At 40.1% G+C, this 27,337-nt stretch overlaps 1 protein-coding gene across 1 annotated transcript in view; it reads left to right on the forward strand.

The window, feature by feature from the left end:
* Positions 1–27,337, forward strand: part of gpc3 (glypican 3) — a 186,325-nt gene that overhangs the window by 9,320 nt on the left and 149,668 nt on the right. Inside the window, exon 2 of the mRNA XM_012866796.3 lies at positions 11,426–11,587. Within this exon, the coding sequence (XP_012722250.2) occupies positions 11,426–11,587 (162 nt within the window). The remainder of the gene's footprint in view (positions 1–11,425; positions 11,588–27,337) is intronic.

Here is a 27,337-nt window from a genome sequence, read left to right on the forward strand (position 1 = left end):
TCTATATAAATACAGGAAGAGTAATGGAATAAAATCAGGTTTTAGATGCAGCTCACTGGTGGATTGTGCTGTTTTTAGAACAGGCTCGTGGGCACCACATGTGGTCCACAGGGGCACCATGCTGCTGACCCTTGCTCTAAACCATTCATTTGAAGCTCATTTGAGGGCTCTGCTTTGTTAGTTTTCTACCTTGCACACTATTTTGCATGCGAGTAAAATACATACATTTCTTGTCTCATCTGACTAGAGCACCTTCTTCCACATTCTTGCTGTCTCCTATAGGGCAGCAGCGGCTTGCCAATAGGGGGCACTCAGGTGCTGCCCTCATCAAAATTGCAGGAAAAAAAGAAAAAGAAAAAAAGTGTAGACAGCGTAAATATAAATCACTAAATAAAAAGGAATTATCACATCTGTTCTGTCCTAAAAAATTTCTGACTATCACGAATGTCACACATGGGGATGCAAACGAGAGAATCAAACAAGACAGGAGAGAATGGTGCAGAGAAAGAAAATGTGTTAATTTATTTACAGAATGCCTTCACGTGGCCTTCACTGGAGGAAAAAATGCAGATAATGACATTTAGACCGTACTATTCTGAACTAAGTTCAGCAGCAGGCAAATGACCATGGACAGATTTATTATAAGTAGCATTTAGTGTTCTGCTGTCAACCCCCATTATTATTATTTTTTTTAATCACCAGCCGCCACTCCGTAGGATTAGTGGCAAACTGTTAATGGGGCTTCTCTGCTTTTTTCTTGATACTCTTTAAGAAAAGTCCTTTTTGTCAACTGCTTGACCACCGATGTTGACAGACTGTCCCACATGAGCCCCGGATCTCTGCAGCTCTCCCAGAGTTACCGTTGTCCTCTTGGTTTCTCAAGTCTTTCTCTGCCACTGCCAGATTCTCCTCCAGGATTTTCCACATCAACTTTAACCAGCTTCCCTTACCCTGCTGAAGAAAGGCACTCCCACAGTATGATGCTGCCACTGCTATGTTTCACAGTAGACATATTGTGTTCAGATTGATGTTCTAAGTTCAGGTATATGTTTTCAGAAGGAACTGTAAACAGTGAGTCCAGCAATGGGAATATGTGTATTAAAGCCACTAATCCGGGGTGTAGCACTGAATCCAAGAAGTGGTTCCAGGAGGATCTTGGCTTGCCCTTTGCTTGCAGAAGCCAGGTCCAAAACTCGACAAGATACAGTAGAGAAGGTCTGGGGTCGTGCACGAGTATTTTGAAGGAGGCTGAGGAATCAGCGGGGGAATCTTGATCCTCAGGGCTAACTGATAGGCAGAAGTACTGGAGGACTTGTCTGAGAAATAGAGTCAGGCACACTACGGTTTTCCAGACTCTGGTGCATGCCCTCTGGAGGAGACGGGAATGTATAGGTTACTCACAGGTGTAGCAGCGCCACTGATTAGAGGAGTCACAGGTGCAGGAAATCAGGGGATGATTGGTAGAGCAGCACAGGGAGCAGAGTGTGACGTCAGCAGTCAGCAGCAGAGACACAGCATCACAGCCAAAAGCTGTGAACGTTACACTCCACTGATTACACACGATGCTCTTCTTGGCTTCATGTGTTTTTTGTCATGCCTTGACAAAGCATTGATACTTTCTTGTATTTTGTCACATTGCAACCAAAGATTATTTGGTATTTTATTTGGATTACATCTGATAGACCAACACAAGGTAGTGTATAATCGTAATGTGGAAGGAACATTATAAACACTCTTCTAACATTTTTACACTCAAAAAATATGAAATCGATGGCATGCATTAGTGTTCAGCATATGATATTGTGATCATAAAACACAGTAGTGTAGGATGAGGAAGTACCATGGCAAAGTACAGAAAGGTTCAAGGGGTATGAATACTTTTTCGAGGTGCAGCATACTGGCAGCTGCTCTGCATGTGAAAGAGTCCAACACTGACACCTTGCAGAGTATTGATGGAATGTATGTAATGACTCGGAAGGTGTCACCTCAAGGTTGTATGATAGGGGGAATTTACATGCAAATTGCTCCTGGCCTGGCTCTTTGTCCCTCTGTAGTTTCTTCAACAAAATTGTACATCAATACACACACATATACACCCCCCCCCACACACATACATAGTTTGTATTTCTGTCCTTGTAGGGACATCGTATTGACTTCCATTCATTTGTCTAACACTATTTGTACCCAACCTAGCCTCTGACATCAACCATAGCTTCCTAGTTACAATCAAACTGATTAAGATGCATATCTATCTATCTATCTATCTATCTATCTATCTATCTATCTATCTATCTATCTATCTATCTATCTATCTATCTATCTATCTATCTATCTATCTATCTATCTATCTATCTATCTATCTATCTATCTATCTATCTATCTTATCTATCTATCTATCTATCTATCTATCTATCTATCTATCTATCTATCTATCTATCTATCTATCTATCTATCTATCTATCTATCTATCTATCTATCTATCTATCTATCTATCTATCTATATTGTGCACTAAAACCTTGAATTAGTGTTTATTCTATTTTTTTTTGCTGAAGTTCATCCATCCGGATAAAACTAAGGCTAAACAAGTGTAACTTAACAATAATTAGCAAGGCGTTATAATTGAAGTAATTATTGCTTGTAGGAATAATTCTTAGGGTCTGATCTTCAAAGACTCCAAATAAGGAGCGCTAATTTGCATGGACAGAAAAAAAAAAACTGTGCGAGCAATAAGTTGACGTGTTGCGCCTGATCTTCAAAGTTTGCGTCCCCAGTGACGCAAACTTTAAGACGTGCAAAACGGATTTGGTCCGCCCCATTTAAATGAGTAAATTGTATTTATTGCTGCCAGTTCAGGAGCTGCTGTGAAAGAAGGAGGAAGATCAAATCCTTCACATAATCACTCCAGACACCCAGGAAGTACAAAACCGTTTTAATCAATGGAGAATACCTGCCATTAAACTTTTTCTTTTAGACAATATTAATTATTATTAAAAAAAAGGTTGTTTGTCAGCAGATGTTTCAAAACAGAAGAAAAAACATTTATGATATGTCTGAGAAAATATTGCAGCTTACAAGTCCCATATATCCCTGTTTATCGTTATTCTACCAGCTCGTTCATCAGTGACGGTGGCCATGTCAAACGCGACAGCAGAGCAGAGCATCTCCATCCTCCACTGACTGAAAACCTCCCTCCGGTCGTTGGAGGTAATAATCATAATAACTATTTAGAATAAAATAATAACATAAATAGGTCTGTCCAGGGTTTACCCCACCTCTCGCCCAGTGACCGCTGGAGATAGGCACCAGCTCCCCGGTACCCTGCACAGATAAGCGGGTAGAGAAAATGGATGAAAGGATGTAACATTATAGCAATTATGAATATTATTTATAGTGCTCTTTAAGTCACTCAAAGTGCTACAAACAAAGTTAAACAATTACAATAAGAAGATTAAAATACCAAACGTTTTTAAAAGATTATGTATCAAAGATAAAGCTGACTTTCAGCTGTCGCTCCTCCAGGAAGGAGCCGTACGGTCAGACTTACAGCAAGATTCATCTCTAAACAGCTGGATTTACCTCCACCAACACTTCACAACAACCGCTGGAGCCAAAATATTACAAACCAAGGAAGCCCCAAAATAATCTAATATAAACTAGTTGCTTCGATTGCTGGAGATCCCTACAAACCTGCATGGATAAGCCAGTATGGATAATGGATGGATCGATGTTACAGAGCCGTATCGGAACAACGAGGGAGGAAGTTATGGATAACTCGTGGACCCGCTTTTCTAGAATGACCCTACCTGCCTGAATAAGGACAGTCTCCGTTTTGGATGTTCTGTCCCTGTTTAAAATGTACCAAGATATGTCAGCGACTTCACCAGTATCTGAGTGAGAACTAGGCATGAAGTTGAAGCAATGTAATGCAATGAAAACTTGTGGCGCTGCTGTCCGTGACAGACAGAGAAGGAGAAAATGAGACGGCGGTAAATGTGTGGAAAAGGCTTACCATCAGAACTGTTTTCTTGCTTCGTAAACAAAGCACTTTGGTTTGCAAGTTGTAGCTATTAATGAATAGAGTTATTTAGCAGTCAAGTCTCTCAGACTGCTGTCGATCTGAGGGAGAGCTGACCTTCGGCTGAGTGGGTCACAGAACAGGCTGGCTGAGGACAAGACCTGCTTTGTATTACTGATCTCTCAAGGGTTGTTATATTAGGGTACCCTTATAAAACACTTTGACCATTGGAGGTTTGTTACATCAAATGCACAAATTATCAATTTATATCATATTTCACATTTATGCCAAGACACCTGTCCAGGTGTTTTGGCATAAAGATGCTGTTTGGTCTCAATCTAGATTAGATTCTGGACTTTGAAAACGCTGCTAAAATGTTTAATTTTCAACTTTTGTGTTTAGAATGCAAAACTATGCCTTTTTATTAAAGGTTAATTAGTGGCAACCCATGTCTGGCCAACACACACCTTGGCTTTAACCCTAACCCCTGAGGTAAAAAAATATTCTCAATCATATCATGTTTGATCTTTGGTCCATAAGTCTTGTCGGTCCTGAGACGATTGGTTAATGCACCATAAAAGGTCCTGAGGAGACAACAAGAACCAGTACTCATGTACACACACAGCTGCACACACAAAAGTGACTAACCAATAACAGGCTGATAGAAAGCTGCTTCCAGCGCCCAGTAGCTATTAAACTCAAGGTGGGAGAAGTGAAAACAAGCTCTCGACAAAACTGCACAGTTGAAAAGGGGGAAAAAAAAAAACAATGAACAGCAGCGGGAGGAGAACTAAAGCTGAGCCTTAAGCAAAAGCAGAGACGGAGGAAGCTTATTCCCAACTGATCTGTCAGTCACAAGAAAGGCTTTATATTTAGACGGTGTGATTTTATTATTTGTGAAACTCCAGTGGGAATCCTGTCCCTCTCCCCCCCTCACTGCTGTGGAACTTGTGTAATGAAACACATTTATCATCCGCAACATGACAAAATGCACAGATGAAACTGTCTGTTTTGCAGGAAATAATTGCCAAATCCCCATCTCTGCGTTGCTGCGACCAGACTCACCTCGCGTAAAAGTTTAATAATTCTACCCCCGCAGTCTGAAATTAACTTGATCTTATCTGTCAGGAGTCTTTTGTTGGTATTGATTTGAGATATTAGGCCCGTCAGTTTGCATACAAAAGGTGTCGTTTGACAGCTTTATTGCCTCTTTTGCTCATTAGGCTGCAAGCCCTAAACCTTCACGGGTGTCAGCGGTTTACAGAGACTGTCCTCTGCTTGATTCCACAGTTATTGATCATCCAGGCTGTCACTTTGTTGCATCTCCAGGTAGATGAACCTTTTTACGCCAGCATTGTTTTACTCTGAAACTCTTTCGTCTGAAGATCTCAAGAAGTCATACCAACAGAATCCCCTTTGTTATTCAAACAAACCCCCCAATCTGACAAAAGATCTCCCTCCCGTCTTTTGACACGCCGGTTTTCAGGCCTCCTCAGATACTTTCACAATCTGAGACCTCCCACCCCTACACACCCACCCCTTCCGCCGACCCCCACTTCCAAATTAATCTTTCTTCTTCCGTCTCTTTATCCTGCACAGAAGCTGGCAGACTCCCCTGACGTTTGTTTACCAAACCATCAATCAGACCCCTTGTCACTGATGCCTCTCAAGAGCCGATCCTGCAAACAACTCCTCAACGTAGTTTGGCACGTCATTACCACATCTCCACTGATCCGGAGGCAATAGTGTAGCGTAGAGGAGGAGGATTTTCTCTGGAAGTCCTTTTTGTTTGCAATAACTGGTTTCTTGAGTCCTATTTGCATCTGTGTGTGTGTGTGTATCATTTTACACAAGTAGGGTGGAAGAAGGAAGCCTGCTGCTTGCATTCTGAAAATACGCATTTAACACGCTATCACAGAAATTGCTGTCGCAAAACAGTTGTTGCAAAGCTCGTGACTCTGAAATCCAGCAAGACTCCTTTCTGTGACGTCAGCACAGCCCGAGTAATGCATAAGGCAAAGCAAGAATAGATGTCTTCTACAACGTCACGTCATGAAGCTGCAGTGAAATCAACGCCAGAACTGTAGGAGTCGATAACCTTTTCTATGCCTTGTATGCTCAAGACTCAAGTCAAACTTTTGTACCAGCCTTGTTTGAGAAATGTTTTTAAAAAAAAAATCTACAATAATTGGTTGAATAAAAGGGCTGCACAAGATGAAATACTTATTGTTGTAAGAATCGATACAACAGGTTGGACATCGCATGCAAAATGTGTGTTCAAGACACTTGTAATGTGACAGCAAACGAGTAATGGATTCCACGTGGTAATTATATAGTTACAACATATTTTTAATTCCCCGATATCATAACAATAAGTGCTTTTTTTGCAAATACAAATTAGAGGTGCAAAAAAATCAAGTTTTTCAGGGTGGTCACATTTTCTCTTTTTTCTTTGATGTCTGAAGTAGTGATTCTCATCTTTGCAGCCTCTTGATTTTCCTCTAAAATGGTACTTCTGAATCCAGAGGGACATGGACCAAATGGAGCAAAAATGATGGGAGTTCTCAGTTTTGATGGGATTATTCAGGGACAATCAAGGGAATATTGGCCAAAGCTGGTCCCTGGATTACTACTGAAACATAAGGTGAATGCTGAGGGAGAAGAAAAGTAATTGGAGAGAATGACAAGAAAATTATCATTAAAACCAGTGTGTTTCAAAAGAATTGGTGGAATATCTGTAGCCTCGTTTCCTTTCAGCTTCCTGTGACCGTTTATGATTCACAAGTGAATATGACAATGTCCTGCACAGCTGTGTGTACCAAAAAAATAAAATAAAATAAAATGCAGCACAGAGAGACAACAGGGCATCAGCACTATGCATAAAATCGGTGGTCAGTCTCCCCAAACGGTTCTTTTCAAAACAATGACGGGTGAACTTGGTGTAGCAATTGTGTTGTTAGGTGAGTAAATGGTTAAATGTTTTATTTTAGAGCTCACCCTCGAAATCCTTTTGTTGGAAATAAGTACAGAGTCTTATTTGCACTTTTAAATCATGGGTGAGGGGGTGAGTACGAATATTATTTTTAAAGGGGCAGTCTACAGTTTAAACGTAAATGTCACCATTTGATGTACGGTACCAGATTATAGCATGAGATAATTTGCTTCTGCAGTCCCTTGAAATGTTACAAAATAGATATAAAAATGGAAAATAAATCAAAATTAAAAACAACAGCTTACTTTCAAGTCAACCCCCCCCCCCCCCCCCCCCACACACACACACACACAGAGCCAATGATGACAGATCTGTTAGATTGGATTAAAAAAAAAACAAGAACGCTACAGATACCAGATAGTCAGGCAAAGTGTCCCATTGCTTAGTAGCCTTTATAGCGGTGGTCCTCATTTCCAGTCCTCGGGGGCCGGGGTCCTGCAACTTTTATTTGTTACTCTGCTTCAACACACCTGAGTCAAACAATCAGGTCATTAGCAGGACTCTGGGGAACTGGACTACATGCTGAGGAGCTTATTCAGCCATTTGATTCAGGTGTGTTGGACCAGGGACACATCTAAAAACTGCAGGACTGGCCCTCCAGGACTGGAATTGAGGACCACTGCTGTAAAAACAGGTTGACGTGTAACAGTGCGGCGAAATGGTGTGGTACAATCTCTCACGGATGATATTCTCAATGATCGTGTTGACTCTAAGGGGCCAATATATACGCAAAATTAGACGGGGGTGGGGGTAAACCATTTACAATTTTATAAACAAGACAGATTACGAAATAATTGTACATTTTCAATGCTCAATAGCTTTTATTTCTCTAATATTCTACAGTGATGGTAATGCATTGGTTTTTTACAGTGTGTTTATATATAGACTTAAGAGGTCTGAGAACTCCTTCCCAAGCGTGCCCCCAACAAGTAACACGGTGGGACGTATTAGACAAGATCGTTGCATGCATAAATGCATTAGCTGCATCTAATGAGAGACAGTGTCTAATACATTTACAATCCATAAGGTTGAGTTTGATAACTTTAGTCATGCTCTTAATATGCTTCTTAAAGTTTAGCTTTTAGAGCATGAGTGCTAACCTGACCCTAGCCAGATGACTTTGGCTCCGCCTAGCTCCACTCATCCATCTGGGACATCTCCATAGGAATGGCGTTTCAGAAGGCTGGGCCTTATCAAAAATCCTTGCATATGATTGGATAAGCCACTTGTCTGTCATCTTTAACGACGTGCTATTTCAACCACTCATACCGAAGCTAACCCGTGACGCTGATGAGAGCGACGCAGGAATTAGCAAAACTGTATTTGCGGCTCTAGTGGCACGCGTTTTATTGACAGTGAGCTGACAGGAAGAGGGGGGAAGACAGGCGGCAAAGCGCCGCGGGTCGGAGTCGATCCCAGGCCGACCGCGTTGAGGACTAAAGGCCTCCTAACATGGTTCGAGCTAACCGCTAACCGCTCCACCGCGGGCGCGCCCCGGAAAACAAAACTTGCCAAATCCGGTCGGGAGAAGGGCGAAAACATGGTTTCCACCAACAAAAGCCTTCAGAGCCGTTCTCTGATGTTCTTTTAATGAAACAATATAAGGTAGATTGGACAACACAGAAGAAATAGCAGCATCAATGCTAACGCTTGCTTCCTCGATGCGAGCCGCCATTGTTGTCTGAATCAAAACAGTCTCACGTCACGGTCGCTTCTCCACTACGTCACATCTATGAAACTCCAGCCCTGCGTCCTGATTGGCTGGACAATAAAATTGGTTGGAGAAATCACTCTCTATGGGAGATGTCCCAGATGGATGTGAGTGGACGCTAGGCGGAGCTAAGTGGAACGAAATTCAGCTGGCTAGGGTCAGGTTACGTGAGTGCAGGCTCACCCTAAGATATGTAAATTCTATGATTATGTCAATTGTTTCTCCTTTAATAATAATATCAGTGTTAGGAGGTTGTACCATGGTTTTAGACAAAAAAGACATTTTGTCCTCTTTACATTTGGAGTCGTACTTGTCTGATTGAGCCAACAGATGATCCTTTGCAGAGCCATTGTTGGCCTAGCAGATACTAAGTCAGTTGTTTTGGCATGTGCATATATGATAGTGTCATCCTCATCTGCAGAATCACATAAGTACATTGTTCAGTGAGATTATTAATATACAAACTAAACAGTAAAGGACCTAGCACTGATCCACAGATTGAATGTGCATAACAAACTTTCACACATCGTCTCCTGTTTGTTAAATGTGAAGATATCCAGGTTAGAACTCTGGTAGAAGAAAAAAAATCTAATTAGTAAAAGTGCTGTGATTAGCTGTGTCAAAAGCTTTGTGGTAGTCAGAAGAATGCAGCACCGACTATACCTGCCTTTTCAAAAAAAAAAAAAAAAAAGAATTAATTTGCTCAGTTAAACACAAAGAAGCAGTCTCTGTCAAGTGGTTGGCTTTAAAACCCAATCACAAACGATGGAAACCAAATTTGCTGTTGTTAAGGGATACAGTCATACATTCAACAATAACCTTCTCAGCAGCTTTAGATAACACTGGTAGTAAGTTAATAGGTCTATAGTTGGCAGCTTCAAGGCAATCTCCAGATTTAAAAGCAGGTGTGACAACGGCACATTTACAATCCTCTGGGAAGAGGCGTTGCTTCAAGGAGAAATGAATTGGATGAGTAATAGGTTCAGACAAAATTTGTTTAAAAGACTTGACAAAGTCGGTATAAAAAAAAAGGGAGCTGATAATTTATTGTATTTCCAACATGTGTCATCCAGCTCCGAAGTTGGACAAAATGTATCTAAAAGAGAAATAATTTAAAATAGAGCGTAGCTGACTTCTAAACCCCTGGCACATTTTTACCAAACTGCAAAGAGAACTTCCAATGGATTTCGTTAAACAATGTGATTCCTCTGACGTCTCTGTAAAAGCCCAATGTCTGAAGAGAACGCCTAATAGCTGTCATGTCAACATATTCTCTCACCTGAGTTGTCTAGAGCTCCTCCAGGTCTGCCACAGGCCTCTTGGCTCCTTTTCTGGTAAACACTCTCCTTTGCCGGCCTCTCAGTTTATTTCGACGGTCGTCTCTTGGTGGGCTTACTGTTGTTGAAAGACGAAGCTCCCGCCTAATGTTAAACTTGTGTTTAATATGTTTAATACACAATATGTTGGTCATACACCTTCATCACTCAAATGTATTCCAATGATCAGAAACTCACATCTTATTGTAAAAATGTAAAGCACAAAACAAGATGCTCAATCAAAATGAATGTGGACCGGTGCGGTGGAGTGCCCTGTATCCCTCAGGTTTATGTGTACAGAGTTTTTTCAGTTCTTTTTAGGCTTACAGTTGTACGACAGAGCTCCGCAAAATGTTCACAGCTTGGTGATATTGTGTCATAACCAAACCCTGCTTTGAGCTTCTCCACTGCTTTATCCCTGATCTGTCTGCTCTGTGTCTTAGTCACACAGAGCATCCCATTAAGCCATTTGAAGTTTTTGGTAGAGATGTGACAAAACGTGTAAAACAATCAGGGGCGTGGTTAGTTTTACAAGGTACGGTCATGAGATCAGCTTGAATGAAAGGGTCAGAATCACCAGCCCCAGTCTTGCGGAGGAAAGTCTAGTGACTCATACCTAGTTCCTGTCGCCTGAATTGGTTTACTTTGTTTTTTTTTTTCTGTTTCCAGTGGGATGATGTGAGGAGAACGTGGGGCAACAGAAAACATAGAAAGAAATTTGGATCTATCAGAACACATTAAGTGATTTTATCAGATAATTTCCCCCATTATGTTTGTCCATAAATATGTTGGATTACTCTCCAGTAAATCTGTTGATCATCTGGTTTGGTGTTACTATATCTGTGCAGTTCAAAAAGCTCCAGGAGTCTATCTACTTTCTATCTGTGTGAATAGTGTTCAGTACGCACATCCAGATGCAACAATATAGCTTCATTGCTTGTTTTTTTTTTCTGTCATACATATTGAACAATTTTATATGTGACTTTTGAAATGATTTTCTTTTCTTGATGCAGTCTAGCCTTGAGTGGTGTAAAGGTTTCTGTTGACCAAACCTATCTCTTATGAATGCCACAAAGCATGTCTGTATTGCATGACCGTGCATCAAAATGAGTAATTTTCAAACAGCAATTTATTTTTGACTTCAGCTGTGCCGGGTAACAGGGCCTATACACACAAATAATACACTCATTAGTGGCGCAGAATGTGTGGTAGATTACATTTTCTACATTTAGCTTGCAGAGGATGATGCTCAGGTTTTTTTCTTTTGTGTTTGGGAGTGTGTGTGTGTGTGTGTGAGCTGTGAGAGACTTCTGTTTTGGAAAAATTAAAACAAGAGTTGCTCTGCAGCTCCTTCCCTCTGCTCATCCTGTCTCTGCTGGTTTACTGCCAGGTGCAGATCTGCAGGTTTGCCAAGCCAAAGGCCCGACCTGCTGTTCCAAGAAGATGGAGGAGCGGTATCAGGTAGCCGCACGCAGCAACATGGAGTCAGGTCTGCAGGTTGTCAGCGCTCATCTCAAACGCCTCATCATCCAGAACGCCGCTATATTCCAAGGTAAGCGGATTGCGTACTGTGGTCGTAACTGTCTGAAACAGACATTGCATAAGTTCAAATCAATGCAGCAGTCACTTTCCGTGCTGTGCTGCTTTTCACACGAGGTGCTTACTCCTCTGGGGAGTCACATATTATTAAAGTAGGAACACATGCAGAGGTTAGACATTCAGCTGCTGTTCAACTAAATGTTAGAACGGCAGACACATGTGGTTTGAGTGACTTTAGATGTAGTTGCGTCGGCCCCAGACGTGTTCCTCCTGAAAGTGACATCCTCCTGGGATTTGGCACGTTGCAGTCTGAGAGGAGTGATTTTCACAGAGAGAGAGCAGAGCTAGTCAGCAGCAGCAGCAGCCCAGGAACCGCGGATCAGAGTGGCCACCAGATACTGGTTTGTGTGGTTAAAGCTAACAGAAGTATGCAAAAATGATTACATTCTGATGGGGAAAAAGTGGTACTTCAGAGATGCTGACGTTCAGGCTCTGCAGGCTGACAGGCTAACACTGAAGGTAGAGGAGGCAGTGACTGCTGTGAGAGGGATAAAAGAACAGCGAAGTGACACCTGCTGGAACAGTGATAAAAGGGTTTGGAAGTAGCACAGCAGACATAGCAACACCGATCTCTGGGTTAACAGTTAACTCTGAAATATATTGTAAGAATATTGTAAGAATATTTTAGAAATGTATAGGTTCATATATAATAGTACACAAAAATCATGGTTCGGTACGTGTCCGGGTTTGACTGTCAATGTTTTCTGTGTTCTTCATTCAAGGAAAATAAATAAAACTTTCTTTAGTTTGGTAAAGCAGAAAACAAAGAATCTCCTTCTATTTCAGAAATTTATTTTGTTTTATAATGTTCTTAAAAATTCCAAAAAAGGGGAAAGGATATAACAGCCAGGAGATTTGGTTGGATTTTATTTTATTTGTAAGTATAAAGTAGTGTAAGCAGGCATTACCAATGCCTGAAAGGGTAGATTAAACAACAGTTTAACCACTTTAATATCATTGTTGATATTTAGACATTTTTAAAGAAGATTGTGCCCATATTTGACTAAACATGTTTATAACTTGCAGAGATGTTTTGATATTTAGACAACCTAGTTGTCTGTACCTTTACCTACCTATGTCATTGGAGTGTCGTTCTCCTGGATTAATCAGAAACTGTCTCTTTAAGTTAAGAAATATTTCTGAGCTTTAAACTTTGGGGTCAAAACCCAAATTACAGATGATTATTCATGCTTTTATTTAATCTCGTCTTGACAACTGTAACAGCCTTTTTAGTGTTTGAAAAATAAGGATCTTGACCATCTGCAGTCAGTGCTGCTGCAAGGCTTTTAACCGACGCACATGAGAAACAGCACGGTGCTCCTGTGTTAATCTCGTTACACTGGCTACTGGTACATTTTAGGTTTCATTGTAAGATTTTAGTCTTTACTTTCAGAGCGCTTTGTGGTCAAGCCCCACCCTATATGTCCGACCTTTTAGAGCCGTTCTCCCCTTCTTGCAGTTTGAGATCATCATGTGAAAGGCTGATAATGGTTCCATGTACTCATTTTAGGACCAGAGGGGATAAATCCCTTAGAGCTGAACCATAGATTGTGAAATTTGTGTCCTCCATCTTTGCGCTGTCCTGACTCTGTTGATGCGTTTAAGAATCAGCCGCAGACTCATTTATTCAGATTGCTTTAAACTTTTTTTTTTTTTTGCTGTATGATGTTGCATGTACGCTGTCTTTATCTTTTATTTTATGGTTTTATTATTTTATTATTGTGAAGCACTTTGTGGTTTTTATACTGTTAGTAAAAAAGCTTAGTTATTCTAGTGGCACATGAGTTAGGGAGTTTGTCCTGTAACTGGCCGGTTGCTGGTTCTATCCCCCGCTCTGGCCGTCTCAGTTGTTTTGTCCTTGGGAAAAGCACTTTACCCACATTACCTGCTGATGTATGGTCGCCTTGTTTCTGTCAGTCTGCCCCAGGACAGCTGTGGCTACTAACATAGCTCACCACCGTCAGGGTGTGAATGTGTGCTTGAATGACTGACTGTAGTGTGAAGCGCTTTGGAGGTCGTCAGACTTGATAAAGCGCTGTACAAGCCATTTACCATTTTACCTACTGTACCTGAATGCAGCATGTGCAGCTGTTGGGGAAATCCCCTCTCATCAGTTTTACAGGATGTATGGAGTTTGGGCTGATTAGTTCCAACAGGTAGCCGTTTGGACTACATACAGTTCCTTATTGCTGTTAAAAGATCTATTCGCTGACCTAAAGTTGTGGTTCGGTCCACTTTTTCTTTTCTCCACTGGAGGAGAAACCTTAATATTCCCAGTAGCAGCCTTTAGTGATAGCTGGGACTCTGAGTTGGGGTGCAGAACATTGCATTGTTCTGCACCTAGTTCTACGCTGTATTTGTTCAGTAGACGTGTGCACTAAACCAACAAGGCTGTACCAATAGTTTTGGTAGATATACATGTACCATAAGACCCCTGATCCATCCATCCATCCATCCATCCATCCATCCATCCATCCATCCATCCATCCATCCATCCATCCATCCATCCATCCATCCATCCATCCATCCATCCATCCATCCATCCATCCATCCATCCATCCATCCATCCATCCATCCATCCATCTCTGCTTAACCATGGACTTTTCTAAGGGAAAAATGAATAAATAACACAAATATAATGGTAATAATGCAGTGACACAGTGCTTTAGAGAGTAGATGTACAGTGTTCATCTTATTTTAACAGCTACTTCCTTTATCAGCCAGTTTAGTGACAGTTTTTGAGCTTATCTGGCTTTGGCCAGAAATCATGTCTGAAAATATGAAACACAGACAAAGGCGATCTGAACATCAATCAGATGCTATCTGGATACATCAAAGAGATGGTATAGTCTCAAGTCAAGTGCAGATTATGAACAACAGTAATGGTGATGAACTGATAATGTTACATTGTAGGTTCATAATGAAGCTAATTATTTTCTTCGAGGGGGTGGACGATTTATTTTTATCCACCTTATATTCAGTTTATTTCAATAGATCTATTAGATCAAGATGCCTTTGGACACTTCACAAAACAAGGAAGAGGTTCAGGGAAAAAGCAGTTCGTTCAGGTTTAACGTTTAAATGTAAAAATAGAAAAACTACACATTATTTGATTATTCAAGCATTTTAAAACTGTGAAATGTTTATTATTTTTACTGTGTTAATCATATGCATATTTCTTTGGGTGATATTTTACATAGTTAGTAAAACAATATATAGGCCAATGCTTGGGGTTCTGATAATGTGGCTTTTGAATGTTTTTGTATATTTACTATCCAGATACTTGCTAGTAACATTTCCACCATATATTGACTGTTCCTAGTAAGGTTCTAACAAGATTTATTTTGAAATGTTCGTTTTTAGTATTGATTATGTCTAAATATTCATTATTTGGATAACACTATTAGCTGCTATTATTGATTCAGCTAGGTACTTTTACCCTATTTTTTGGACTATAAGGCGCACTTAAAAACCTTACATTTTCTCTGAAATTGATGGTGTGCCTTAAAAACGATTACCATTATGCTTACTGACAGATTTGATGTGGTACAATGCACTATGTAAATCTGTTGAAATGTGTAAGTACGACTTTGGTAAGCATCAAAGCTGCTCTGCTCAATGGATATTGAGAGCATTACAGGGCAGAGTGCTATTACACACTTGGGAAGAATATTTAATGCACCTCATAATCCGGTGCGCCTTATGGTCCGAAAAATACGTTACGTCTTTTACTCAGTGCTTACCATGACAAATGATTATGTGTACATTGACTGACAGAAGCTGTAGCACAGGGAGTCTCTACACTTTCTAACTGTTTCCTAAGTGTTAGATTTTGGAGGAATTTTCTCTCCGCTGCAATTCCTCATGTAAGCTAACCGTTAGCCTCATGAGCTAGCTAACAACTTATATTGTTGCTTCCTTTGCTTCTTAAATTAATATTCAATCGGGTTCTTTTAACTCTGCTACTGTTCACCATGTGTATTATCATTCTTGATTTACAGAGTTGTATAAGCATAATTATTACATTATTTGTAAGTTTCACACTTTAATAGTTAGCTTACTTTATAGTATTTAAGGCATAGTGGACAATCTTTTTTCGGCTTTGAGTTCTGGGGGGATCACCTTATCTATTGGTTGTCCCACATGCCAGTTATTGTGACAAAGTCACATAACTCTAGTGTGCAGGTTCCTTGTTAGTTTCTGCTTGCTGGCTGCACACTTCTAGTGTTTATGTATCCAGTGAACTTTGGTGTTAGCCGTTCATTGTAGCACCACTGCTCTCACTGTATACTTTGAAAATGGCTGTGAGTCACAAGAAGCACACTGTCTTACAAGTTTATGGCAAGAAGAGGAATGGCTCAGAAGACAGACATAAGAATAGCGTGTATTTGGGAGACTCTTTCATGCAATCCCCCTGAGGAGCGGAAGAGCATGTAAGATGGTTATTCAAAAGGGAATTGGGCATTTTGTACCTACATTACTTACATTTCCATAAAAATTGTCTAGTCTACCTTTAAGAAATTGTTTTACCTCTTTAAGATTGAAATGGTTGCTTGGTGGTTTTCAAAAAAGCAGACATGATTCTCTACAATGACGTCAGCTGTGAGACTTTTAAACCCCTTCATAAGATTGAGGTTTTGGAGGGATCTTTTGGAGCTTGATAATTTTAGCTAATGTTTAGCTTTCGGCGGCTAGCTAACATGATTTTTTGATGTTCTATTAATGACTAACGTTTTTGGACTCCGTATTCATATACTTCAAATTAAACTGCATGTGTAATCTTTCCTGGTAACAATGTATAAAACAATATTTGCTTCATGAATTTTATGCTTCAAACCTTGTAAGGTTTAGCTTTAACACTGCAACACAAAGATTTGCACCACATATCCCTGTAGTTACGTATACATGAAACTCTTGTTATCAGATTTCACTTTAGCATTCAGTATTGAGCTTTTGATGCCACTTCACAGAGACCCTTTTAATCTGCCAAAAGCAGCACTGTTTATTGTCTCAGGGGTTTCCTCTTGAAGTGGGGATGTGCTCACTCGCTGGGCCAACTTTTTCAACCATGCCCACTTGTGGGTTGTGAAAAGCAGCACTATCCTGACACGCCAATTAAAACTTGAGGTTTAATGGGGATCGTGGGGTTTGCTTGACTTGGTTGTTACGCCCTAACTATGTTACAGACTGCCTCTGCGGTTTGGCTTCACTTTCCAAGAAGGGGTTCAATGCTAATTGCTTTAGCATAGCGCTTGAGAGAACTCCCCAAACAGCCCCTGGACTGAAATCCTTTTAACATCCTGGTCTTATCTGTTTCTCTCTGCCTCATTTTCATCCTCTCTTCTCTATCTCTCTTTCTGTGACCCTGTCCTGTCTCTCCCAATCTGCTCAACTTTTCTTTCTCCCTCTGCCTGTCTCTTCCTCTTGCGTTCGTGGTGCTGCTGGGAATTGAGTGCATGCCTTGTTTGTAATCGTCTCTGCTGCTATCTGTCTCTTTTCTTCATCGCTGACTTCTGCCAGAGATCAAAGGCCTTCCCCTCTGTACTCCTTTATCTCCTATCTCTGTACGCTCTCACTATCCCTGCATCCCCCCTCTCCCACCGATTCCACCTGCTCCCTTTTCCCAAGCTTTACAACACACCAGAGGGTTTCTCCCTTTTGAAATCAACTTCTCCAAACAACTGCAAAGTAATGGCTGTCTTTAAAGCATTTAGATAACTGGCAGCCTTAACGTTAGGCTTCTTCATGATCGATACCTAGAAATATAGTAGGTATTATGTTAGGAATTTTTAATGACTTGTGGCCCCTTGTGGACATCTTAAGTGCCATTTGACCATCTAATAGGCCTGAGCTGATCTCTTAGTATCAGGAAAACACAAAATAATGGATGAACTTCAGCATCCCTTCTGACATAATGGATGAAAAGATTTCATTTTAATTCACATAAGTAATATCACCAAGCCATCTTACCAAATACACGTTACATTTCCTGCACGCTGTTTGTTGATGGTGTTTTTCTAGGGGTCCATTTTGTCCATTTAGCAAAAACAACTTTCATGGTTAATTAACTGTTAATTATGCATTAAAGTACTTTACCTCAGGTGACTTTTAGCGTGGTTTCTAACAGTACATGTTTTAAAATCAGTTAAAAGTTTTTAAAACTGTGATCATACAGCTTTCAACATAAATCTTAATAATGGTCTGGGATAACAACAGTGCCTTTTAAATGTTTATTGTGGTTCTGCAATAGCTCAATAATCTGCCATGCAACTACTATATTTTTCGCACTATAAGGTGCACAGGATTATAAGGCACGTCATTAAGTTTTTGAGAAAATTTAAGGATTTTACGTGTGCCTTATTGTCCGAAAAATACGGTATATGAAAATAGCTAATGCAGTCTAGATAAACTGACTAGGTACCACATTGGGTGGTTTTAACTATTATTAGGCAGTTTATCATTACCTTAATGTTTTTTTTTTATTGTCACAAGAATTTAGATTTATTGTGACATTGATAAACTCTACATGATGATGTTTGTAAACCCCCAAAACTAAAAATATCGTGGATATTGTTACTTTTTTCCTACTGTTTGTTGAACGAGATATTTTCTCTATTTCTCTTTCTGTGACCCTGTCCTCTCTTTCCCAATCTGCTCAACAGCCAAAAATGGCTGCAATATGTTTTTTGATACTTTATATCATCACTTTTATGTATCTCAATAAATACCAGAAAATATTGATGATGAAGTTTTGAGTGCATATTGCCCTTCCATGCCAGGCTAGCTTTGTGTATCAAACTGTTTTTGTCCCTTAAACTTCCCAAAACACCATGAAGACTATTCTTTAGTTTAACACTTTGAGTGTCCCTTTTTAGGATTAACAACATGACTGTAGAGTTTTGACACAATTGTAATGAACAATGTTAAAAAAAAATCTGGCAGTATGGAATCACTCTGGAAGAAATGTGTCAGATTATTAACCATAAACCACTAATTTGAAAATTACATATTTCTAGATGTTGATTTCTTAACAATAAAAAGTTAGCAAGATTGTTGGCTTTTTACATTGTTCGTACACCATGAGGTTTGGTTTTATTAAATTAAATACAAATTACAATAACCTTCAGTATGAAAAAGCAAATATTTTTTTTCTTCACAGACATCCTATTATTAAAATATCTATAGTATGAAGCAGAATGAGTATTTAAACATATTGGGCACTTTATTACAGTTGCTTGTTTTGGGCGTGGCCTCTTCTTGCATTCTTCATGGCAAAACTTCAACAAGTTCTCCCAAAGATTTTTACTCCACATTGAAATGATAACTTCACACAGATGCCACAGATTAGTCAACTGCACATCCTTGATGGAAATCTCCTGTTCCACCATATGGCAAAGATGCACTTTTGGTGATTGATCTGGTGATTGTGAGGGTCAATAAAGTACTGCACACTTAACTATAATGCTGAAGAAACCAGTCTGAGATTATTTGATATCTGTAACATGATGTATTATCCTGCTGGAAGTAGCCATCAGAAGACAGCAAAACTTGAGGCACTTAGGAATGGCCACGGTCAGCAATATCTCTGTAAGAGGTATGTAAGAATAATCACCTTTGAGTATTTGCACCATTTCATTTACATGCCTAAAACTTTGAAGATTTATTAGTTTTTGTATTTTTGAACCAAACAGCAAATAGGAAAAAAGTAACCGTGACATTGCCACTTGGATCTGATGGTGCTCCAAGGAACATTTCCTGTCAGACATTTTGCCAAATCCAACTGCTTTATACAAGCAGGCGATCCCAATAAAACGATGACAGGTGAGTGCACATTAATATCAAATAGATTAAGTAATAACATGACCAGCAGTATGGTGAGTAAACATAACAAGCGTCAAACATTTTGATGCTGTGAGACAATTATTTCATTTTGCAAAGTTTCATCATCATGCCAAACATTTCTTAACACAGTCTAATTGGTTAACTTCTTTCCTTTCATCTTTTCTTTTCTTGTACTATCAACCAATCACAGGTCTTAAAAGACCGCATCACACCTAGCAACGGGGTCAACCACACCTCCTCTCTAAGATAAACATTTCTCTCATCTCCTTATTCAGAGTCGCTCTCAGCAGACCCTTATTTATGGACTAATTTGCTTTGATTTCTTTCTTTGTATATTCATTGTTTGGGTTGTTGTCAACATATGCTGGGAATGTAATGTTATTGACTTCATTCGAAATATTTAAACAGAGTAAAACCTTTGCCGTGTCCAATACTAATTTTGTCAGGTGTATTTCACAATCATGTTTCTGAAATTGTAGTACAAGTTCTTTTGGTGACACTTGGATGACCTTAATTGATTCTCAGAATAAATGCTGGAAGTGGATTCAGAGCTAATTAACACCTACTGCCAGTTGTTCAAGTACATAGATTTTTTCATACCAAACTTGTTATAACAGGCACTACTGCTTATATAACAAGTCTAAGAACCACTGCCATTTAGCGTTGATCAATTAGCTGAAAATACAAGGGTTATTTGAAAAGAATTACACAGTCTCACCATGATAGTTCCAGAATATTTGCTCTTGTTACATTTCCAAAAAGACTCTAGCCGAGGCTTTTCAGCTTTAGCAGCAATGACACATTTTTGTGTCTGCTGGAAAGTCATTTTTGGTACAATTTTGTGCCTGTATTAACGCTACAGGAAAAAAAAACAACAACAGTGTTCACACCTGAGAATTTTGCACACAGTGATAATTCAAGACAGTGACATGAAAAAATGATGTCGCCCTGTTTTAATTTCCTTTTTCAAATAAATGACACAGACTTATTTACTAGGCTTTGTGCCATGAAATCCACTGCCAACAGCAGCATTGATTCTCACACAAAAAGCATGTCGTTAATAAGCAAAGCTCACACATGTTTGTCAAACCTCGTCTTCGTACTTCACGGACCACGAGTAATCAGTCAGAATTTTGAATACGGTTCTGTCACTCGTGACTGACCGGCATCTTCTTTTGCTGTTTCTCAAAGATGTTTCGCCTCTCATCGAAAGGGCTTCTTCATTTCTAAAAGGATGGTTAGAAGTAGCAGGCTTACAAGTTGTTCTCAGAACAACATTGGGCTACTGGGACACATAAGCTCTACCAACTAGCATCCACTGGATTATCTTTATTTAAATATCTTCAAAATAAATAAAGTAATTTTTAACTAATAATTGCCACAAAGAGTCTGTAGTAGCTTGGCTGTTTCCAGGTGGGTTTATTGTTGTAAAAATATTAGACGATAAAATCTCACCAAAACTGCTGTCTATTCTATTCTGCTAATTTTTATGCTTCCACACAAAATCAAACTGATAATCAAACTGCCATCAGGTCTTAACCCACATATCTTGGAAGAAAAACTAAAAATTAAGGATGGCTTGTTGCATATTATAAGCAGCCACAGAAGTAACAAGCATTGTTTGCTTGTCTTTGTTCGGATGCCTTGCTTAGGGGTTATGTAGCTGCGTCTCCTCCGAACTGTTATTGAACAGACCCTGGAAGAAAGACTGAAGAAGACTGGAATTATAATGTCCTTTACTGCCTCACATTATGCTGAGGACAGTTGTCCTCAGAAATAAGAATCAAAATTTGTTGTCCTGACGACAGACTAATTTAGCCTCTGTGACCTTATTGAATGAAAAAGTAATTAATCAAAGATGTGTCAGTAGAATACTCTTATTATAAAAGGCGTATCTGGTTCATTTGTTTGTTATAAAGACCACGATGAAATGTTCTGATAAGTTCTGATCCAATTAATTATTTGAGAACGTTTTAAAAAGTAAATAAAGACTGACTGCTTTTTTGATCAGATTTGATCCTTTATTATAACTGATACACATTAGAAAAACTCGAGAACTGTTATGTGTTGAATAATATCTTATTGACACTTGAATAGAATGAAAGTTAATTTAATCACTTTACATTTTACTGTAAAAATATTACTCAACCCACATTTTCCTCAAAGTTTTCTTTTTTATTTCCATCATCACAATGTCTTTAGCTCCCACTTTGAGCTTTAGGATGTTGAGTTTAGTTGTGGTTGTAAGAACATTGAATGTCCACCCCATACATTATTAGCAAACAGAATTGTATTGAGACACCTAAATATTACAGACTGCCAAATATTGCATCCAAGCTGTCTTTTGTGATTAAAAATGCTTTTGAAGATAGAAGGTACATTTTTGAAGAGACTGATGTTCAGAACATTCAGGAATCACACCATAGCATTAAGTACCAGTCAAACTGTTTAATACATAGACTTGTTTGTTGGTTCCACTTTACACTTTATGTTCAACAAGGATTAATGTCCAACTCAAAAAGCTATTCTCTTAAATAATAATATTTTGAGTAGTTAAATGTCTTGTTTCAAATAGTGCCTTTTTAAAAACATCTTTATCTACAGGCCATTTCTGTTGCTTGTGGTTAATGCAGAGAAATGTCAAGATCAAATTATGGTTGAAATATATTGCACTTCAGATTTTTGGCAAAATCGTACAGTCTTACTTAATACACCCCTCAAAAAACTTAAAGAGACACTTTGAAAACAGATACAATCAGATATCCATGCTGTTATGCAATGAGTAATGTGTTAGGTACAAAAGGATGCCACAACTTTTGATGTAAATGGAAATTGTTAATCCACAGAAGGCTTAGTCTGAAGTTACAGAGAACGTCTAGTCCAACTGGCTGAAATGTAATTGCAGTAACTTAAAATCGTAGTTTGTATGGACCCACGTGCTTGTATGCATGCTTGACAGTCTTGGAGCATGCTCCTTATGAGATAACAAATTTCCTCCCAGATCCTGACCAGGGCATCACTGAGCTCCTGGACAGTCTGAGGTGCAACCTGGTGTTGTGTGGACCTAAACATGACGTCCCAGAGATGTTCTGTTGGATTTAGGTCAGGGGGTCAGTGAGTGGTATCAATTCCTACATTCTCTAAGAACTGCCTGCATACTCTTGCCACATTATTAAACACAAGGAGGAACCCAGGATCCATGGACCAGCGAAGGGTTTCACAACGGGTCTAAGGATGTCATCCTGATACCTAATATCAGTCAGGGTGCCATCATTTATCCTGTACATCTCTGTGCGTCCCTCCATGGAGATGCCTCCCCAGACCAACACTGACCCACCACTATGCCGCTGAACAATGTTGCAGGCAGCATAACCTTCACCACAGCTTCTCCAGACCCTTTTACGTCTGTCACATGAGCTCAGAGTGATCCTGCACTCAGCTGTGAAAACAACAGGGCACTGTGAGGAACTTGACAATGGCTGTGTCCTCTGGAGCTCCACTATGCAGGGCAGTGAGCACGGGGTCCACTAGAGGACGTTAGCCCTCAGGCCACTTCATGAAGTCTGTTTCTAATGGTTTGGTCAGAGATATTGACGCCAGTGACCCACTGGAGGTCACCTTGGAGGGCTCTGGCACAACTGATACTGATCCTTCTTGCACAAAGGAGCAGACACCGGTCCCGCTGAGGGGTTAAGGACCTCAAATGGTCCTATCTACCTCTCTAAGAGCAACTACCTGTCTCCAGGAATGTCTTCCAGTAGATTAAATGTCCGATTATCCTCCTTTGTTAATAAGACATTCAATGTTTAGCTTTAAAATATGTTTAATTGTAGTTTTTTAGTGTAAGGCCTGACTGGCATTGAAGGCGATTTCGTTGCCCGGTTCTTATGTAAAATGACACATCAGAAAATGAGCTCTCGGCTGACTGCGGCGCCTGTGGAGGGAGCGGGACCGCACAGCTGTCTGTTTGGTTTCATCACCGCTCAGCACTCCTGAGATATGTGCCACAGGCTGAAGGGAGGCAGACGCAAGTCCAAAGAGCAAACCTAATTAATAAACATGAGAGGACAGGATTGGCCCGATCGGGAGGTGGGGGTTGTGCGATGTGTTTGTGAATGTGTGTGAAGATATCAGAGAGTCTGTGTGATATCTGCAAAAAAAAAATAAGTGGGCCAGCCAGCCTGGTGATCCTGGAATGAGCCAATGTGTAAAAAGAGAGCTGGCACAGTGGGGTGTTCGAAAACAGGTCTGAATTGGACTAGTTTCAGGCAGCATGAGGGCTATCTGCTTGACTTGGTGCAGAAGGAGGGAGGGAGGGGGGGGGGGGCTTTCTCCACTTTGCTTTGGACCCAGAGGGCCGACGCTCTGTAAGTGATCTGGAGTTTGGAAGGAGCTTACTGCTCAGGAAAGTCAGCACACATCATCATTTAAAAAGTTCACTCAGATGTGTGTAAAATCTCGTTTGGTGTCCTTGAGTTGCTCGTACCTCAGTCTTAGGGGGCCAAAAAATTTACATCTTATCAACGGTCTAAAAAAACCTCCTCATTGACTTCTGCCTCTTCTTCTCTTTGGGTTTTAATTACTCCAAGTGTATCAGGAATTAGAATGGCAGACACCCCCGGTGGCCTGGGCAAAGGCGGTTGTTGACCTTGCGAGGAGCTTGCTCTCATTTGTCTCCAATAATGCTGAATGGACGTTTGCCGTGGCGGCGGCCCAAATGAGATGTGACAGGAGACGGATGACACAAATCCTGGCAGGCCCAAAGCTGGCTCCTCACCCGGCAGCCGATAATCAAACCCGGACCCCGGTGGCCTCTGCATCCACTCCCCGCCTCCCGCTCGTTAGCCATCCGTTCGATCCTAAGTGCTGCGGGCGTCCGGCCCATGCAGGCTCTCCTCTGTTCTTCCCATCATCCGCCCGCCAATAATCATCCCCTGCTTCGCTCTCTCCACGGAGTCGTTTCGTCTTCTGGAGAAGTTTCCCTGAGTAATCCAATAACAGTGAGGAGTGGAGGGATGTATGCCTGCTGCGAGATGTCTCAAGTTGTTTACGTTCTGCCCCGGGCTAATCTAATAACTTGGAGAGAGGCAGTTTGCCTATGTCCAATGGGCTCCTTTGAGCGTCGTTTACCAGACGCAATGGGGTATACCAGCCATTACCACATCTTCTCCAATCCACTCATAATTTCGTTTTAACATAATTGCCGTGTTTTATCATTATGCGTAACTTATTAGTTTTCCCGTAATGGGATTTTCGAGACTTTTTGAGCTCTCTGCTGTGCTGGCAAACTGTTGTTCAGATTGATACTTAATAAAGCAGCATAACTCTGACTTCTGAGGTTTCACTTGGAGCCACAAAAGGAAGGATGTTGTTGCTTCTGAGTGAGCCTGACGGAACATTTTTAGTGTTTTTGAGCCTGGGGAGGAAACATCAGCAGCAGCCATACAGCGCCACACAAGCACCAAAGAAAACCTCAAAAAAAAAAAAAAAAAAACATTCAGGTGCACATAATCCATCAGTGCTGCTTCTTATCTTTTGCTCTCATTATCCAGTTTGCTGTTTGGGAAAATAGACTCATATCACCAGAGGCAAATACAAAGTAGATGTTTGGGTGCAGTTTACCGCTGAATTAAGATCTAATGTGTGTTTCGCTGCAGTGTGTCATGTTTTTCCCCATGTGTGTCAAGGAGAAGCCTGCTACTTCTTTACTCTGTTAGCTTCACCTGAAGTAGACAAAGAAGAAGTGTTGAAAGAGATCTGATGGGAGAAAATATATCAGGCAAAAATAGATCCGTGTCACTCTGTGATGTGGCAAAAACAACCTAAGGGGAGCTTGTTTTTCTTCCAAAAGGGTCATGTAAAGAGCCGGGCTGTTAATTTCTGTAGTTGTTTAATTTCTGAAATGATATGGAGTGGAATTCAGAGTCTGTTATTTTTAAATTTGAAATAAATGACTCATAATGTGGCCAAATCCCAATCATTGAACTCTATAAGGCTTAGATTTCATGATTTTTTTTTACATATCCTGCTGTGAGCAGATATTAATCATATATATTTGGAGCAGGGGCTCCCTAACCCACTTCATGAGAGTTAAGGCAAGGCAAGGCAAGGCAAGGCAAGGCAAATTTATTTATATAGCACAATTCAGTACAAGACAATACAAAGTGCTTTACATGATTAAGATATACCAAAATAATAAAATGTAGATAGAAAATAGAATAAAAGCAAGTAGGGATAGAATGTAGTAACAAAAAAAGAACATTAAAAACAGTAAAACTGTTTAACTAGAACAGTCAAAGGCAATTTTAAACAGATGTGTTTTTAATCTTGATTTAAAAGAACTCAGGCTTTCCGCACTTTTACAGTTTTCTGGAAGTTTGTTCCAGATAAACGGAGCATAGGAACTAAATGCTGCTTCTCCATGTTTAGTTCTGGTTCTAGGTATGCAGAGTAGGCTGGAGCCAGAAGACCTGAGTGGTCTGGATGGTTGATACACTGATAACAAGTCTGTGATGTATTTAGGTGCTAAGCCATTTAAGGATTTATAGACTAACAGAAGTATTTTAAAGTCTATTCTCTGAGATACAGGGAGCCAGTGTAAGGACTGGGGTTATGTGCTCTACTTTCTTAGTCTTAGTGAGGACGCGGCAGCAGCGTTCTGGATCAGCTGCTGCTGTCTGATCCACTTTTTAGACAAACCTGTGAAAACACCGTTGCAGTAATCAATTCTACTAAATATAAACACATGGATTAGTTTTTCCAGATCCTGCTGAGACATTAGTCCTTTAATCCTAGAAATGTTCCTCAGGTGATAGAAAGCCGACCTTGTAATTGTCTTTAGATGCTTTTGAAGGTTCAGGTCTGAGTCCATCACTACTCCCAGATTTCGGGCCTGATTGGTGGTTTTTAGCTGAAGCGACTGAAGCTGTGTGCTAACTTTTGATCTTTCCTCTATTGGTCCAAATATTATTACTTCAGTTTTGTTTTTATTCAATTGGAGAAAATTAAAAGTTAAGGAGCAGTTGTTGTAAAACTCCAAATATGTTACAGTGGAAATGTTTGCAGAGTCAACATTTGAAACAGATTTTATCACGATTTATTAGGGATAAAATCAGTTTATGAGCTCTACTGGCTTGGGAAGCATTAACAAAAGAAATATTTGTGTGTGTTCCCTTGAAATTGTAGAACCTTTACCTCATTTTTGAGATCTCTAAGAGTTTGAATGTTTCCAAATACTGCAAGTTCCATGACAGACAGAAGTTAAAAGCTCAAAAACATAAAAGAGAGCAACTATCCTGTAGTATATTCAGCCTTCCTGTTATCTGCTGACAGTCTTGCTCTCTCTCACCCTCTTGCAGCCAGATCTTGACTTGTTGTAGAAACTACGGCTTCCTTTTAAACTGCTTCTTATACGTTTTGTGTTTCCTCCGACCTCTTTTGGAACATCCCACTGATATTGAAAACAGCTACCTGTAAGTTTTCTTCACTCAGTCACGGAGGTAACACGGAAGAACTTTGTTATCTCGACACCATAGTGCTTATATGTTATGGCTTTGCTGAGCTGAAAGAGACTCGAGTTTTTGAGTTTTTAACCGGTCAAGTCAATGGTTAGGGCTGACCATTGTTACCAAGTAAAAAAAATTGTCAACATTTTAGTCTTCAGTTAATCTCTGGATGTGTCTATCTTTTTCTTTACACAAGAAGATAACGTCACCTCCCAAAATAAGGGCATGACCATGACATTTAAAACAATGGATCAAAAAGATATCTCCTGCAGAAACCGTAGAAGGAAACTGTACGTCCTGGAGATCATTATCTTGTCTCCTGCCTCCCCTCGCTCACTCCCCTCTTCGCCTTCTTG

Source organism: Fundulus heteroclitus, chromosome 23, assembly GCF_011125445.2.
Source record: "Fundulus heteroclitus isolate FHET01 chromosome 23, MU-UCD_Fhet_4.1, whole genome shotgun sequence".
NCBI lineage: Eukaryota > Metazoa > Chordata > Actinopteri > Cyprinodontiformes > Fundulidae > Fundulus > Fundulus heteroclitus.